We start from the raw sequence: 16,327 nt of genomic DNA, 5'->3' as shown, positions 1-16,327 counted from the left end.
GAGACGTTGCCTGAGTCGCAGAGATGAGGGTAGTTGTGGCTTCCGCTGGAGCGGCCAACTGGTGCTTCCTCAGGCCGGTGACGGGTAGCGGGTAAACAGACCAGACAGTGCTGTTGCAGGCCAGCTCGAGCTGTGCTGGCGGTTGCCGTGCAAGGGAGCAGGAAATGTCCCGTCAGCCCCCCAACTGGCATCGACAATGGCTCACCTGGAGCGCGGCCTAGCCTAGCCGACTTGTGGAATGCTCATGTATCTTTAAGATGATGTGCGCACTGTTTGGGTCAAAAAACAATTAATTATTTCAGAGTTAACATTTTGACTGCTTTGCGATTCCAAGATGCGGTTGTGTTCAGGTTGGCAGACGAGATACCATAGAGATCTTGCGGTTAAGCAACTGGTAAATATACTGGTGCGTGCCCCTGTCGTGTAACTTAACCCTACAGTTTGTAACAACCGCCACTACATGGGGCACGATCTAAACAACAGGCCGTAGCTTGACGCTGTGAAGGCGCATGGATTGATGGGATCTGTTGTCTTCGCTGACTTCCATCGATCAGACGGGAACGCAAAATCATGTTAACGTATTAAGTAGAGCAATAAAGTTTATGGTTTTTACTATATGAAACACTTGATTGTGGTTTAGGGATAGTTTACTGCGAAATTGTTACAAACTGCACCTTTAACTGTAACGGGTGCGTGCGTTATTTGGGCAAGATGTAAATGGAAATGACACCCTGTGTAGAAACGTATCCCGTTGGATACGGACACATTTGTTAACCAGCAATCCCTTTCAGAAGTGCCGATTATGTAACTAATCTCCGGAAGTTTTACAATAGTATGACTGACGTTCGCTGAACGGCACGGTTCCGTACTAGCCAGCGATATGCCAATCTTGAGTGCAGTGGCGCCGCGGAATGACAGTGGATAAATCAATGTATTAAAAGATTGTACTCACCCAGCTTCTTGCGTGACAGCGAGTTCGGCTGTTCAAACACTAGTAAAGTCAGTTTATAATTATGTACATTCTCATATATTGTTATTGAATTATCGGAATTGAGTCATAGAATTTGGGGTTGATTAGAGTCAACGTTGCTGCATGGAACGACAGAGTGAATCGTTTCCCCCCAAATTATAGCACAGCCATTGAAACATTGACGTGTTGTCATTGAGCGTATCTTTATTGGATTGGGTCGAATCACGGCGATCTTGTGAGGCGTACTAGCATATGTTTACTGGTGCCGGCGTCTTCACGCTCGTTCCCCGTTACCAGTGAGCAAACGTTAGCAGGGAGCTAGCGTTTGCAATCAGCCGGCGTTTAGGAGCGAGCTAGCGTTTGCAATGAGCTGGCGTTTAGCAGCGAGCTAGCGTGCCATCAGCAATTGCATGTGGGAACGAGGTGACTTGCGGGACGTAAACAAGCGGGGATACGGAATCGCTTCCCTAAACTGAGGGAAGATGTATTTGGAAATGTTGCCTCACGGATCGGCCCTGCTGCGTGACTGCATCGTTTGCAAACCCGTATGATCCCTTGGATACCTAACGTCCTTCCTGTGATGTGTAGATGTTTAATCCTTTAGAGATGGCTTCAGGTAAGAATCTTCCTCTACTTATGTGCTGGTTCGCTTAAGCTGATAGGGTAGGGTCTATGATTGCTGATTGTGAACCAAGAGTGTGCTCGCGCTCGCTCTCGCGCTCGCTCTCGCGCTCGCGCTCGCTCTCGCGCTCGCTCTCGCGCTCTGATGATGTCAATAATCAATTATCTCATTAAAGAGTCATGGGACAGCAGCTGTGATTCATACAAACACCATTAGATTGAAGCTTTATAAGTGCACCAAACACATGATGTTTTGCTCTTATGAGAGTATTATGTTAAATGAACACAAATAATACCAAGACCGCAAATAATAAACTATAACATAGATTAAAGTAAAACCGCTTTTGTAAATTTTGGGTAATTCTAGTGTAGCTTTTAATGAATGTGCAAAAAATCTGAAAATGAACAGCTGAGTTTACAACTGATAACATTTGTTATCACTGCAAGTGTTCGCATTAACCATAAAGTTCTTGAATGACACCTAATGTTAAAAACATAACATAACATAACATATATTATACCCTGAACGGCAACAAAGGTGTTGTAAACACAGTGTCCGATCTTGACAAGAGAATGAGTTTTGTAAATGTTTTAACCTGTTATGAGGTCAGGGAGAGACGTTCTCACAAGCCATGAGTGTCCTCTGATCCTCAGTCTGAAATAAGTTCTTAAGGTTGAGAGTATGGGGAAGACATATTTTATACACTTTTATAGGATTCAGCAGACCTAATGATAGCGATAAACTAGATTCACTCATCCACCAAGTGATCAGCAGATCGTATATTAAATCTAAGAAATATTTCTTTCCTGGCCTTGGAAACATAACACTCTAACTGTTGTATAGTACCGCTCCAGAAATTATAACGAAATCAAGCAGTTTAAGTGACGTTAATTCGTGATAAAGAGGCACAGCAACGATTTGATTGTAGATAACCAATGCAGGTTTATTAACTATACTAAAAGGGGAAACATAACCACTAACTAGATATAACACGTTCAGACAAACGTAACATGAAACATAAAGACAGTAAAGAAAGGTAAGAGATTAACAAACAAAAGAGTGGCAGTAGTACAAACAGCTATTCACATCTGCCTGAACCAACGAAGACAATCTCCTTGTAAAAGGGGTTACGGCTTAAACGCGGCAGTTTAGAATATAGTTCTATACTTGCATTGGTTTCCTTTGAGTGTGCTTGGACAAGGTTTTGTGCCCGTGGAAAAGTGTTCTCAGAGTCCTGATGGTTTCAAAGCAAGCAGGTGAGTCCGTCGACTTCTTTCTTAGAGCCAGGATTGGCTGACGAAGGAAGGACGAAGTTAGCTGAAGTAATTTTCCGAAATGTAAAACTGTCTCCGAAGAGAGAGAACGGTCTCAGGAGGTGTTCTTGAACTGGAACGCGCGAACACACGGAAGAGCCTCGATTGCTATATTAACAGATGTTTTATATGGAGGACCAGGAGAGTCATGTGTAAAGTAATAAAGCATTTAATTGTTTAAAAACTAATTCTTCAATAAAAATAGACATTAATCCATTTATTTTTTATTTCATTTTTTAATTCAAATATAAATAGGCGAATTGACAAAGTAATTTATTATTTATTGTTTTAATGGGCAATAAAAAGCGTGATTGTAAAATAATTATTAAATGAAATATTAATCCATCAATAAATACTTTTTTTAAATACTAAAAATCAACATAAAACACGAAATAAATCGCATTAAAGAATTCCTTTATAAACAGTGGAATTTCAAAATCTATTTCAAAATGCGATTTAAAAAGAGGAATACATAATTGGATTTACAAATTAAACTAGAAATAAAAGTTTTAATCCGTCATTTAAAAGACTATTTCTTTTAGCATTTGCATTTCCTTTTCCGATTTGCTATTCGATTTGCCAAGTCATTTATCTTTTCCATTTAGCCTCTCTATTTACCATTTCCGTGACACTCTGGGGCCTTGCATGCTAAAACGTGGTAAAACAATGCAAATTAGCTACGGAGAGAGAGACATGTTACAAGCTCTCTGATTGGCTAGTTCATTTTACGTCATGTTCAGAGGTGTGTCAGATGAGCAATGGAGAAGAGAGAAGAGTCTGTTGTTCACTACACGTGTAACCAGTGCGTTATCAGCGCTTGCTTATTCTCTAACACAAATCATAGAAAATGAAACTTATTGTTAGAACAGGTTAGAACATTCATACTTCACGTGGAAGCAGCAGTGCTGCGCTCATTTTGGCGCCGAGTCTATTTATGATGCGATGCTTACATGGAGTTAACGTGACATAAGTTACGGTGCTTATGGCCAAAATGCTTATAGATTCACGCGAAATGTAAAAGTTTTACCATTAAAGCATGTAACTGATGTCAGCTGTGTTTAATCCGCCAATATCTACTCTTTATGAAACCGCAAACACACACCATATGCATATAGTAGATGCAGTGCCGGTGTTACAAATGTTCTGTTACCCGTGATATTTTGTGACCGCAGTAGGCGCTGTTGTCACTGTCGACAATTCTCTACGCAAAGAGCGTAAATTCAGGCTAGGATGCGCTTTGTGCCCGTGCGCAGCTTTTTAATCTTGGGCAATAACGCGCTTTGTTCTCGTGCACGTTACTGTGAGCGGGCTTTTCGGAAAGTCTCTTAAGAGTGATGACGTGACGTGGGTGCCTGAACACGCAGATTGAACTGTACAAAGCAGGATCATTTAATATGGAAGTAAAATAATGCCTTTAGTTTTGAAGCAAAAAAGCATGCCGAATAGCACTAACCGAAAAATAAATGTGTTAAATTAACAGTTCTTGCATTTTAAGGTTCCGCAATTCAACATGATTGCATATTTAAGCTGTGCATTTTACAAACAAAAACATTTCACGCAAAGTTTCATTGTATAAAACTCAATATTAAATATTCAGATTATTTAAAAATACGACTTAAACAATTTCATTGTTAAAATTTCAATACAAATTTAAATTTCGGTGCGTTTTATTTCGCTTACTCAAATTCAATGATTCAAATTCGAAAAGAAATTCGAAAAGAAATTCGACATTACACATCCGGGTATCACAGGAAGAGCAATCGAGCATTGATGGATAATCGAGGCCTGCTGCTTGTCCCCCTCACCAGCAGGTGGTGCTGTACTAGAGCACTGACAGGTGCAAGCGAATTTTGATCATTAGACCACAGGAAGCAACAGTTGGGCAGAGGCTATCATAGTAGCTCGATTTGCCAAAATGAGCCAGGAGGTAAGTAAACATTATGTTATGTGGGCCAGTATGTTTCATTTATTTAATTAGTTAGACTGAGTTATTTAATTTAACATATTATATTTTAATTTCAGCGCTTGCTTTTGGACTTTATATTGGAAAGACTACACTCACGCCTGGAGCATGCTGTTGGACGCGAGCCTATTGACATGGACTACCTGGAGTTCATTTGCTCGCAAGAATTTGTCTTTTTAAGTGCGGTTTCAAATGTAGTAACTGTCCCACGAGATGTTTTAGAAGCCGTCACTGAACTGCTCAGAGTAATTCAACAACACCTGTCAGACAGGGAGACGCACTCTGTGACTGTTCTGCGGGAGGAGCCAGGGTCAATGGGAAGGCCACGTTTCATAATATCGCCAAATTACATTTCACATCTCATAGACATGAACTGTTCGATTCCAACCATCGCTCGCTTGCTTGGAGTAAGCACACGCACCATATTCAGAAGAATGGCTGAGTATAACCTGTCAATTCGGGCACGGTATAGCAGGCTCACAGATGCAGAGTTAGATGCCTGTGTTACAGATGTAAAACTACAAATGCCCCATTGTGGATACAGAATGATGAGAGCAGCGTTAAAATCTCGAGGACACCAAGTGCAGTTCGAACGGGTCAGAGCCGCAATGCATCGCATTGATACAGTGGGAGTCATGTCTCGAATGACACAACTTGGCTGCGTTGTACGAAGGACCTACTCTGTGTCCAGTCCTAGGTCAATAATGCACATTGACACCAACCATAAACTGATCCGGTAAGCTTGTCAGGGTTGTTGACTCATGCTATTTCATGTTGTAATCATTGAGAAATATGTGCTATTTGAAACTTTTTGTGTGAACACTTTGTTTTAGCTACAATATTGTCATCTTTGGAGTTGTGGATGGCTTTTCACGCAAGGTAATGCTATCTTAACCAAATTGAGATTTGTAATGTATAACGTTATAATCCAGCATAATGTTTCTTGCGTAGGTAATGTACCTTGGAGCTGCACCTAACAACCTTGCTGCTACTGCCTTGGACTTTTTTCAAGAAGCAGTGGAAACATTTGGCTTCCCTCTTAGGTACACTTGTTAAAATTGGTTACAACTGGATGACAAGTCTTGGTTTAAACTTTCAAGGCACATTTTTTACTATATGTTCATATGGTATGGCTAGTTTGTTTACTTTAACACCATGAAGTCTTATTTCAAAAGCAGTGTTTTTATTCAGGGTCTAAGCACCAATGTAATGTAAGCATGATGAAAAGTCCATGGTTAAAGCATTAATTTATATAAAGACAACCTTCCAATTGTGTTCTTGCACACTTAAAGAGTACGTAGTGACCAGGGCATCGAAAATGTGGACATTGCTCGCCTGATGTTCATGATTCGTGGGACAGACAGGGGCAGCTTTATTTCCGGAAAAAGCGTCCACAATCAACGGTTAGAATTTTTTTATTACTTTATTTTTAATCTTTTGTCTAAAATGTACTTATTTACCCTGACTCCATTGTCTTAACCTTACTTTTCAGTATAGAGAGGTTGTGGAGAGATATCTGGGCATCGGTGACCAATGTGTACTATGATGTTCTACATGCTTTGGAAGAAGCTGGACACCTTGATGTTTCTGACCCTACTCATCTGTTCTGCTGCCACTATGTATTTCTCCCACGACTTCAAGATGGTCTTAACCTTTTCCGCACCACCTGGGACAATCACCCAATACGAACAGAGGGCAGCATGACCCCTAACCAGTTGTGGGTGTTGGGAAGTATCCAGCATCCTGTACCTGAACCTGATATAGAGGTATATGTTTTCATTATTTAAGACATGTCAACATTAAGATTTAAAGCAGGACAGTGAATGAAATTGAAGAAATTTTATACTATTAATGTCATGAGGGTACAGGCTTTACTATTTATTTCTCTATAGGGATTGAGCATACCGCACATTGATTGGGAGGACAGTCGACTGAGTTTTTCTTAAGTGCTGTACACATAGCGAACACTTTATTCAAGAAGTAAACAGTATGGCTTAACTTCAACGTTTAATTGGATACATTTCACGATTCAAGTACTAAGTAACTGTATGGGTTTTGTACATTTTAGAAAACATACAAGTATTTTGTAACCTACTTTTTTATTTTATTTCCATATATTTAAGTAATTATTTTTGCTCTATGCTAGTAAACATACAAGTATTTGCTAGACTCCTAATTTGCAATAATTTTAACATTTCAATCCTTAGTAAACTGGATTTTCACTGTTATTAAACATAAGTACTTACTACAACAAAGTACTTAAACAAAAACCTGAGAAGATAAATGCAGTAACCGCATTGATTACAGTCTTTCAGTGACGTTATGTTAAACTGTGCATCTAAAAATTACACAAGCCCAAAACCATACTTGCAAACACCAATGCACATAATCAAGTCTTTTGAAAAGGAGTGGAACTCTGTGTAGTGGCCTGGTAGTCGAAGAATACAAAAGCAGGTGGAGGATCGTGGAAGATCGCTTTTTACAACTTCCACACCCATGTTTTTTTCAATCCGCTCCCATCCGACCCAGAACCGCAAAAGGTTTTTAAGATCTTTGCTGGATCCTGAAAAGGCAAAATAAACAGTTAAGTAACAATTATAAAAAAAAAGGACAAAGGCAGCAAAAAGGTCGATAAAACTTGGTTATGAAAAGTGATTAAAAGCTTTATGGTCGGTTTCATATCATACTTGTAAATATAAACCACTTAAAGAGTTATTTTCGATTCAAAAACTTCTCATTGAACATCAATTCATATCCTTATTGGTGTGCATTGAAAATACATAAGGGAAGTAAGTAATAGTCACTTTTGTTTAGTTTAAGTTTCATGTTTATGTAAATGTAAATCTACAACCTTCTGTGCATACAATGTGCATTCGATTAGCACAACCATGAAATTAAGCATACATTCACATGAGAAGAATCACAAAAAAAAACGTTTTTTGTGGCAATATATATAATATTAGTCTGTATTATCTGTATTGACCCCTCCGAACATTCACTTACTGTAGGTCACATAGAACTAAACTCTTAAAAACTGAAACTACTGTGGTCTTAAAACTTTGAAACATGTACCTGACTCGATGAACTGCTTTAAAAATCCAGCAATCCTTTCCTTAGTAGCAGCTGGGTACTCGTCGTCGTCATCATCATCACTATTATTGCTTTCGTTAGGCCAGTCAATACATGAAAGTAGCATCTAAACCAGTAACAAGAACTAAGTCTGTGATCAGATATTTGTGTTTGCCAAGAGAATTTAGAATGATAAGCATAATATAGCTAAAAAAGGACAAAGATAATTTTAAGTCCTCATTGCCAGTTTTACCTCAGGGGTGCATAGGTCCTCAGATTCCTTGGGGAATAACACTACATCCTTCCTGTCAGTAAGTAGGGGCCAAACAAAGGTGTCTTTCAGTCCCTGCTTGATTTGTTTCATTTGGCGTGTTCTTCTCCCAAGAACCTACAAAGTAAAATAAACAGAAAATCCAATCCAACAGTAACCAACTAAATAAACAACTACTCATTGCTGTGTAACAGTGCCGTTATAAGCAGGACAGAAATATATGAACAAAGATGTATGTCAATTTAAACTTATCATTGCTCAATCACAAAATTAAGGCTCTTTCATTTGTAAGTTTCATTTGTAAGTAAAATCTGTTAAAACATTTGATTGATCATGATAAAAAGGCATTCACAAACACTAACTAAAAATTGTATTTACCGCATGTGACAGCAGACGCTCGTAAAGCCACCTTCTATTTTCTTCTGTTGGACCAGGAAGATCCCAAGCCAAACAAAGTTCTAAGACTTTACTGTATTGGTCCTCGGTCAATGAAACTTCTCCACTGAGCTGAACAACAATAATTGTAGTAATACATACCAAACAAACTCCAAATACAACAAAAAATCATCCAAAACAAGACCAAGTTTATAATAATATACATACAAAGCTGATGGTCTCTCGTACATCAATATCTGGACAGTCCTCCAATTGCAAAGTGGCTGTATCAGATGAGCTGTGAAACAGAAAATGAACAAAAGCTCTGCTGAGGCCTGTAAGACACGGGCCACCATGCAAAAAGGAGTGGCCTAGCATTCTTCCTGCTACCAAGAAAAGATCGCTTTCTATTAGAAGCTGTGCTGAAGAAGGCACCAAATGGTCTGGTTCTCCTTCAAAGAGGCATGTTACACCTGTGTTTCCTGTTAATATAAAACATAAAATGAGCAACATCATTTTATCATGAAATAATAAAAAGAAACTGAATTCTATGTCAAAGTCAATTTTGTAGTCCAGCATAAATTATAAAACTGCTTACCCAAATTTAAATTGAAACCATACTTCAGTTTTTGAAGAACTGTTGAAAAAAAGTGTCTGGTGACTCCTTCACCAACTGCAGAGTCCCCTGAAAACAATGAACATATAAAGTAAAATTATTCTGACATCATAACTACACCATATGAACTACAGTAAACATTCTCTTGTGTATACATTTTTATTTTCTCTAGACTGTACCTTGAAGATTACATTTAACAGGACATGCCCACTCTACATTTCGTTGCTTGTAGAAGTTAATAAGTTCCCTCTCCTGATCTTGAGCACACAATCTTAAATCCATAGACATTAAAAGAGGTTTCCCTGTCTCGTGGAGACTGAGAATTTCTTGTGTGTACAAAGATGCAGCCCTTACTGCACCTGGATGGGTCTTCCAGTCTGGTAAATAAATTAAAATGTTTTCCTTAATCATGCAAGATCAAAGGAGCTTTGTTTCAGACCAACTGACATGTGGTTAGTTTTTCCATCTCTACTTATTTGCTACAGTAGTTTTAACAACATACTCAATGAGACAACTTAGTTACCATCATTCATATATGTCACTTGAGTGCTGTGGTTCATTTCATTGTCCATGAACGTCAATTCGGTAGTATCATTCATTGTATTATCAATTGTTCTGCAAAAACGGAAAACATTACACACTTAAAATAAAATTTATAATATGAGGACAAAGGATACTATTAAGCAGAGTTTCTTGTTTCTCACAAAACAAATATTATCCAGCTTGCACACCTTTCCCCACATTCACTGGCATGAACCTCCAAGATGTCATGGGGCATTCTTTCTTGACATATAGGACAGACAGCCTGTAATACACAAATCAGAAGAATAATTTTTTTATTTCTAGATGCAAAAATCGAGAAACACTTTTTGGTTTGTTCTTTACCGAGTAACATTTTATGCAGTCTGTATTTTCTGATTGATCATCTCTGGAGCAATACATTTAGGAATAGCCAGAAATGAATGTACACTAAGTGAGGGTACCTGTTCATTTTTCATGACTTCATTGATGTCACTGTACTCCCTTTCCTCATCTTGGGCTTCATCCTGTTTTTCTTCATCATCATCATCCAACGTAACAACATCAGGACAAGACTTAATATGATTAGTTAGGACTTGTAGGGGGTATAATATGTTGCATTTCTTGCACACTGCCTTTGGCATGTTGCGGAAACTTTCAGAAGATGGAGGCAAGGGAGTAGTGTCTAACTCATCCTGAAGAGGAGCTATGTAGAGGACTGAGTTCTCTCCTACTTTGGTAGCTTTCACAAGTCTGCCTGTGTACCCACAGTCTGCAGGTGCCACTATTGTGAGTTTTCGAATTCCCCACCCTCCTGAAATTTGTAGCCGTAAAATAGTTATAAATGTATAGGTATATGTGTGGGTATACACATACAGTTGTACCATGCATAATCTGGAAAAAATGTACTATTTAAAACAAATTTCAACAAAATAAAAGGATTTATAATTACAATTAGATTTTATTTTAGTATTGCCATGAACAACTTATTTTAAATAAGAGATGTCTACATATAATCCACAATACAGCATAACTGAATTTATAAAAGATAACGCCATGAGTCTGTGAATTGTCCTCTGTGTTTCAAGATTAATTTAACATAAATATAGTTACTGCTGGACAGAGGTCATGTATGCAAAAGATGCTGTATGACATTTTTGAACAGACTTATTTTTGTATTGTTATTATTCTGTGCTGTGGACTATGTAAGCATCTGTGAGCAAGTTATTCAAGGTAGTTAATATTACCTGCTGCTTTATAAAGGAGCCAGCCTCCAGTAACTCCTCCAAGTTTTGGATACAGCTCAGTAAGAGTATCACATAGCTACTGAATATAATTAGATTAATTAATTTTTCTTACTGTTGCTGCCCCCAAAGGAGGATACCCTATTGCCATTGCAACATAATATTTACAAAGATAACAAAAATAATATCCTTGATACATTTTATTTATACTGACAAGGACTATAATGGCAAATTATATAATGTACTGTACCTCCTGATGAGTCATGTTTTCATCCAGGGTGGCAGTTCTGCGTCCTAATCCTGCCTGTGCATGCAGCAGTTGATCTGGACCACTGGGTGATCTTTCACATTGGGTCTGCAGTAGGTGAAACATGACCTGAAATGGTTTTTGTTTCTTGGGCACAGGACATGTTTCTGTGAAGCGTCGTTTGCCTCTGCGATTTGAGAACAATCCAGGAAAAGACCTGTTGAGGAAGTTATAACAACTATAAATGGTTACTTACAGTTCTACAATAATAAAAAAATAATATAAATACACTACCAATCTAAACTTTACATCAACTTGTTCATTCCTTATTCATATTTTTTCTAGATTGTAGAATAATAAAAAACAATAATATTATGAAGAGAACAATTTTGTAATTAAAGACAACTTAACCAGATCAAAGATGTTATATTTTGGAGTCTTCATAGTAGCTAACATTTTCCTTGAATGTGAATAATTGGCATTTTATCAGCTAATTTCTTCAGGTCTCACTCCGAGATGGTTTTTAGACTGAATTAGTAGTTTGAAGTAGTTACCATCTTTGCTTTGCTCGTATTGGCTTCTCTTTCCATTTCTAAAGAAATATGTGATGTTTTTCCAAAGTATATTTTTGTCTACAAAATAGGGCTGGGCGGAATGACGTAGGCTGTTAATAACCTAAACTTTTTAGGCGAGCCCAGCGAATCTTGCGTTTAAATCCTAGATGATGCTCGCTGCTTATGACGTCACATGCCACAAACCCCCGTTTTGGGTTAGATGCGTGTGGAGTCAGAGACCCGCGTTGCGAAGACAAGCGCCACAAGCGCCTATAGTGTGTTGCGACTGAGAGTGAAGAGCGATGAAGACCTACAATACTGACCCCCATGAACACTGGTTTATAACACCAGTCATATACATATATTCTCATTATTTGTGCATATATACTTCGATAAATATAAATAAATAATAAATCTCATCATCAGAACTTAATTAGATTGAGTACATTTTCATAACTTGTCTACATTATAACTTTGAGCATCCAAATGAACTTAATGAATAAATAAATTGAATTAATCTAAGAAAAATAGGTATAAAATATAGAATTTTAATGGGAGATGGTTACCGTTAAATATATATTTTTACCGTGAATAACATTACTCATTGCATGAAATAGCTTTTTGATCATTCCGCCCACCCCTACTACAAAATAATCGGATATATATAAGCAAATGCCTTTTGATCAACATCACATTATACAAAGATCGCATAATACACATAGTTAAGTGATCATAAACATTTTAACAGTTGTGTAGTGTACTATAAAAGCAATATAAGTTTGTGCTGACCTGGTCATTTCTGTGCGAAGAGATGATTGTCCATGAGGTTGGAATCTTTGCCTGTTATAATGTCATCAAACACAAATTGATGTATTTATATCATCATCATAATGAATGTGTTGACTTTCAGGCACACAGTGCATGATATAAAACCTACTATACCTGTTACTATCCTGGCTAGTAGAAGGCCCATCAGCTCTTTGTCTTTGATTGCTCAAAAGTGACAAAAGGTGCCTTGCTGATCTCAGAACTTCACTGTCATCCTTGTTAAGCAAACACGACATAATACCATACCATGACCATCACATTACATGAATACACACAATCGTCAAAACGGTTGTAAAGTTTATCATAAATACGCATCAAGTTCTCTTTAAAACAAAGAGAGGAATAAACAGTCTTCGTATAGCGGCAGATCGATCGTTTAACTGGTAAAACACTACCGCCATCGGTACAGTACTGGCCATATTGGCAGTGTCTGGTAAATTGTGGGCCACTTTTCCACGGACATTATGTGAGGTGTGATATGCTATTGAATTTATATCCCATTTGATGTACACCTAAATAATGCTTTTGTGTCTTCATTAGCTTAAGATAACCATGAACACAAAACGTTACATGTGCACGTGTTAATTTACTTTTGTGCCTTCATTAGCTTAAGATAATCACGAACCCAAAACGTTACATGTGTTTATGATCACACAAAAACATGTGCACGTGTTAATGAACTTTTGTGCCTTCATTAGCTTAAGATAATCACGAACACAAAACGTTACATGTGTTTATGATCACACAAAAAACATGTGCACGTGTTAATGAACTTTTGTGTCTTCATTAGCTTAAGATACTCATAAACGTTTACAGTACTTGCCTCTTGGTCCATTTCGGCAAATCCCCTCTGGTCTAATGATCAAAATTCGCTTGCACCTGTCAGTGCTCTAGTACAGCATCACCTGCTGGTGAGGGGGACAAGCAGCAGGCCTCGATTATCCATCAATGCTCGATTGCTCTTCCTGTGATACCCGGATGTGTTATGTCGAATTTCTTTTCGAATTTCTTTTCGAATTTGAATCATTGAATTTGAGTAAGCGAAATAAAACGCACCGAAATTTAAATTTGTATTGAAATTTTAACAATGAAATTGTTTAAGTCGTATTTTTAAATAATCTGAATATTTAATATTGAGTTTTATACAATGAAACTTTGCGTGAAATGTTTTCGTTTGTAAAATGCACAGCTTAAATATGCAACCATGTTGAATTGCGGAACCTTAAAATGCAAGAACTGTTAATTCAACACATTTATTTTTCGGTTAGTGCTATTCGGCATGCTTTTTTGCTTCAAAACTAAAGGCATTATTTTACTTCCATAATTTAATTCCTCTACTGATTGTGTTTGGAATTATTGTGATTGCCATAGTAATTGTTTTATAGCCAACATGTAGGTGTGTGTGTGTGTGTGTGTGTGTGTGTGTGTGTATATATAAAAAGTGAATACACGCACACATATATATATATTTAAATATATATATGTGTGTGTGAGTGCATTTTCACTTTTACCCAAATAATAGAACAGCAATCACCACAATTCTAAACGTTGTCCATTTAAGAAACATGAACATAAATGAGCTTTGTGTTATACATACATACATGCATTATAGGCTATAAAATGTACATAAGAAAATAATATTATAAATTTATATGTTTATAATGTACAGAGTAACCTTGTAGTCAGCAGGTCACCATATTTCATGATGCACGGTAACAGGTAAAAAATCTGTTACCTTCCCCTGTTATACACAGAATAACCTTATTGTTCTTCATATTCACTCTTTTGACATGTAATGCCTTCTGTGTCTTATCCTGAAGTGCATTTAGCTGTGATGAGAATAGTGACTGTGGTACAGCAGGTCACCATATCTCACGATGCACAGTAAAGGCAAAAATCTGTTACCTTCCCCTGTTTTATAATATACGGGTTAACTTTCTGAAGTGAGTGACAAAAAATATTGACCTTTTTCGTGATATTCTATTTTGTTAGCTTTATTTTTATTAAATACTAAAGAATTATTTTTTATTTTTTAATATTCTTCCCATCTCCCCATATCGCACATGCCAATCACGTGGGGGCTCTGTTAGCTGGTTTGCACCAACTGGAAAGCAGATTAATGTGATCGGCACCTGATATTATATCTGTGCAAAATGGATGGTAACATGCAGCTGGGACTGAAGAACTATCTTTTAAAAGGGGAATATCCCAAAGATGCTAATAAACAGCATTGTTACATTTTGAAAAGAAGAGCTAACAACTTTCGTATCATTGGTAGGTAATGTAAATAAACATCTGAGAGAAAAGTACACTAGTGGGTATGGCTATAGGCTTTTCAAATATTCATTATCCCCACTATAAATATAGTCTTACTACAGTAACTGTTAACCATGGTATTTGTGTTTAATTTGTTATAAATCAGCAAAAGCATCGATCGCTATTATTTGATATTTTTCACCCATATTGTACATATTTATTATGCATGCATGGCAACAGTTCATGGAAGGACGTTGATAGCATTTATAACAGATTTATAATAACTTAAACACAAATTCAAAAATATTTTTTAACTAAATTATAACAGTATTGTATTTTTAGTAATGTAAGATTTGAAGGTATAAAGTATTCATTTTGTGATGATTTAATCACATGTCTCAGCCAAAAACGGTGTGACTTTAGTGGCACAATATTTTGGCTAATCATAATCATAGCTAGCAATGAGGTCAGAGAGGTCCAGATAGTTTCTTTATGCTCATAAAAAAATAGAAAAAATACATTAAACTGTTTTCAAATGTATATACAACATACTGTCATACACTAAATCGACAACATCTTTAACAATAAATTATTATCAATTACAATGAAGTTAACGAAAGCAAACACAGAACGTTCCCCTAATATTGGATCCCATTTGGTTATTTTTGGGGAACCAAAAGAGAACGTTCAAAAAACGTTCCATACAGAAATTGGATACAGGTAAAGCTAAAAAATAGAATATGATGAAAAAGGTCAATATTTTTTGTCACTCATTTCAGAAAGTTAACCCGTATATTATAAAACAGGGGAAGGTAACAGATTTTTTTAGGCCTTTACTGTGCATCGTGAAATATGGTGACCTGCTGTACCACAGTCACTATTCTCATCACAGATAAATGCACTTCAGGATAAGACACAGAAGGCATTACATGTCAAAAGAGTGAATATGAAGAACAATAAGGTTATTCTGTGTATAAAAGGGGAAGGTAACAGATTTTTTACCTGTTACCGTGCATCGTGAAATATGGTGACCTGCTGACTACAAGGTTACTCTGTACATTATAAACATATAAATTTATAATATTATTTTCTTATGTACATTTTATAGCCTATAATGCATGTATGTATGTATAACACAAAGCTCATTTATGTTCATGTTTCTTAAATGGACAACGTTTAGAATTGTGGTGATTGCTGTTCTATTATTTGGGTAAAAGTGAAAATGCACTCACGCACACATATATATATTTAAATATATATATATGTGTGTGTGTATTCACTTTTTATATATGTATATATATATATATATATATATATATATACATACACACACCTACATGTTGGCTATAAAACAATTACTATGGCAATCACAATAATTCCAAACGCAATCAGTAGAGGAATTAAATGATCCTGCTTTGTACAGTTCAATCTGCGTGTTCAGGCACCCACGTCACGTCATCACTCTTAAGAGACTTTCCGA

At 36.8% G+C, this 16,327-nt stretch overlaps 2 protein-coding genes across 3 annotated transcripts; one reads left to right on the top strand and one right to left on the bottom strand.

Moving 5' to 3' along the window:
- Positions 1–5,476: 5,476 nt before the first annotated feature.
- On the top strand, positions 5,477–6,814 carry LOC130406925 (uncharacterized). The gene is made up of 6 exons (XM_056729511.1): positions 5,477–5,604; positions 5,702–5,747; positions 5,820–5,911; positions 6,161–6,271; positions 6,361–6,634; positions 6,761–6,814. The coding sequence occupies exons 1-6, from the start codon at positions 5,477–5,479 to the stop codon at positions 6,812–6,814; spliced, it is 705 nt and encodes a 234-aa protein (XP_056585489.1).
- Positions 6,815–6,971: 157 nt separating this feature from the next.
- On the bottom strand, positions 6,972–12,975 carry LOC130407137 (uncharacterized). Of its 2 annotated transcripts, XM_056729827.1 has the most exons (12): positions 12,706–12,975; positions 12,553–12,603; positions 11,213–11,426; positions 10,966–11,041; positions 9,931–10,004; positions 9,723–9,814; positions 9,182–9,268; positions 8,812–9,065; positions 8,587–8,715; positions 8,191–8,325; positions 7,941–8,064; positions 6,972–7,431 (listed from the first exon to the last, which is right to left on the bottom strand). In XM_056729827.1, the coding sequence occupies exons 5-12, from the start codon at positions 9,975–9,977 to the stop codon at positions 7,214–7,216; spliced, it is 1,086 nt and encodes a 361-aa protein (XP_056585805.1). In that variant the 5' UTR covers positions 9,978–10,004; positions 10,966–11,041; positions 11,213–11,426; positions 12,553–12,603; positions 12,706–12,975; the 3' UTR covers positions 6,972–7,213. The 2 variants fall into 2 exon arrangements, with proteins under 2 accessions (XP_056585805.1, XP_056585806.1); XM_056729828.1 differs by lacking the exons at positions 9,723–9,814; positions 10,966–11,041; positions 11,213–11,426; positions 12,553–12,603; positions 12,706–12,975 and adding an exon at positions 10,183–10,210.
- Positions 12,976–16,327: the final 3,352 nt, after the last annotated feature.

The sequence above is a fragment of the Triplophysa dalaica genome, chromosome 18 (genome assembly GCF_015846415.1).
Source record: "Triplophysa dalaica isolate WHDGS20190420 chromosome 18, ASM1584641v1, whole genome shotgun sequence".
Lineage (NCBI taxonomy): Eukaryota > Metazoa > Chordata > Actinopteri > Cypriniformes > Nemacheilidae > Triplophysa > Triplophysa dalaica.
The sequence above is the reverse complement of the archived record's forward strand: the minus strand, read 5'-3'. Positions and strand labels throughout refer to the sequence as shown.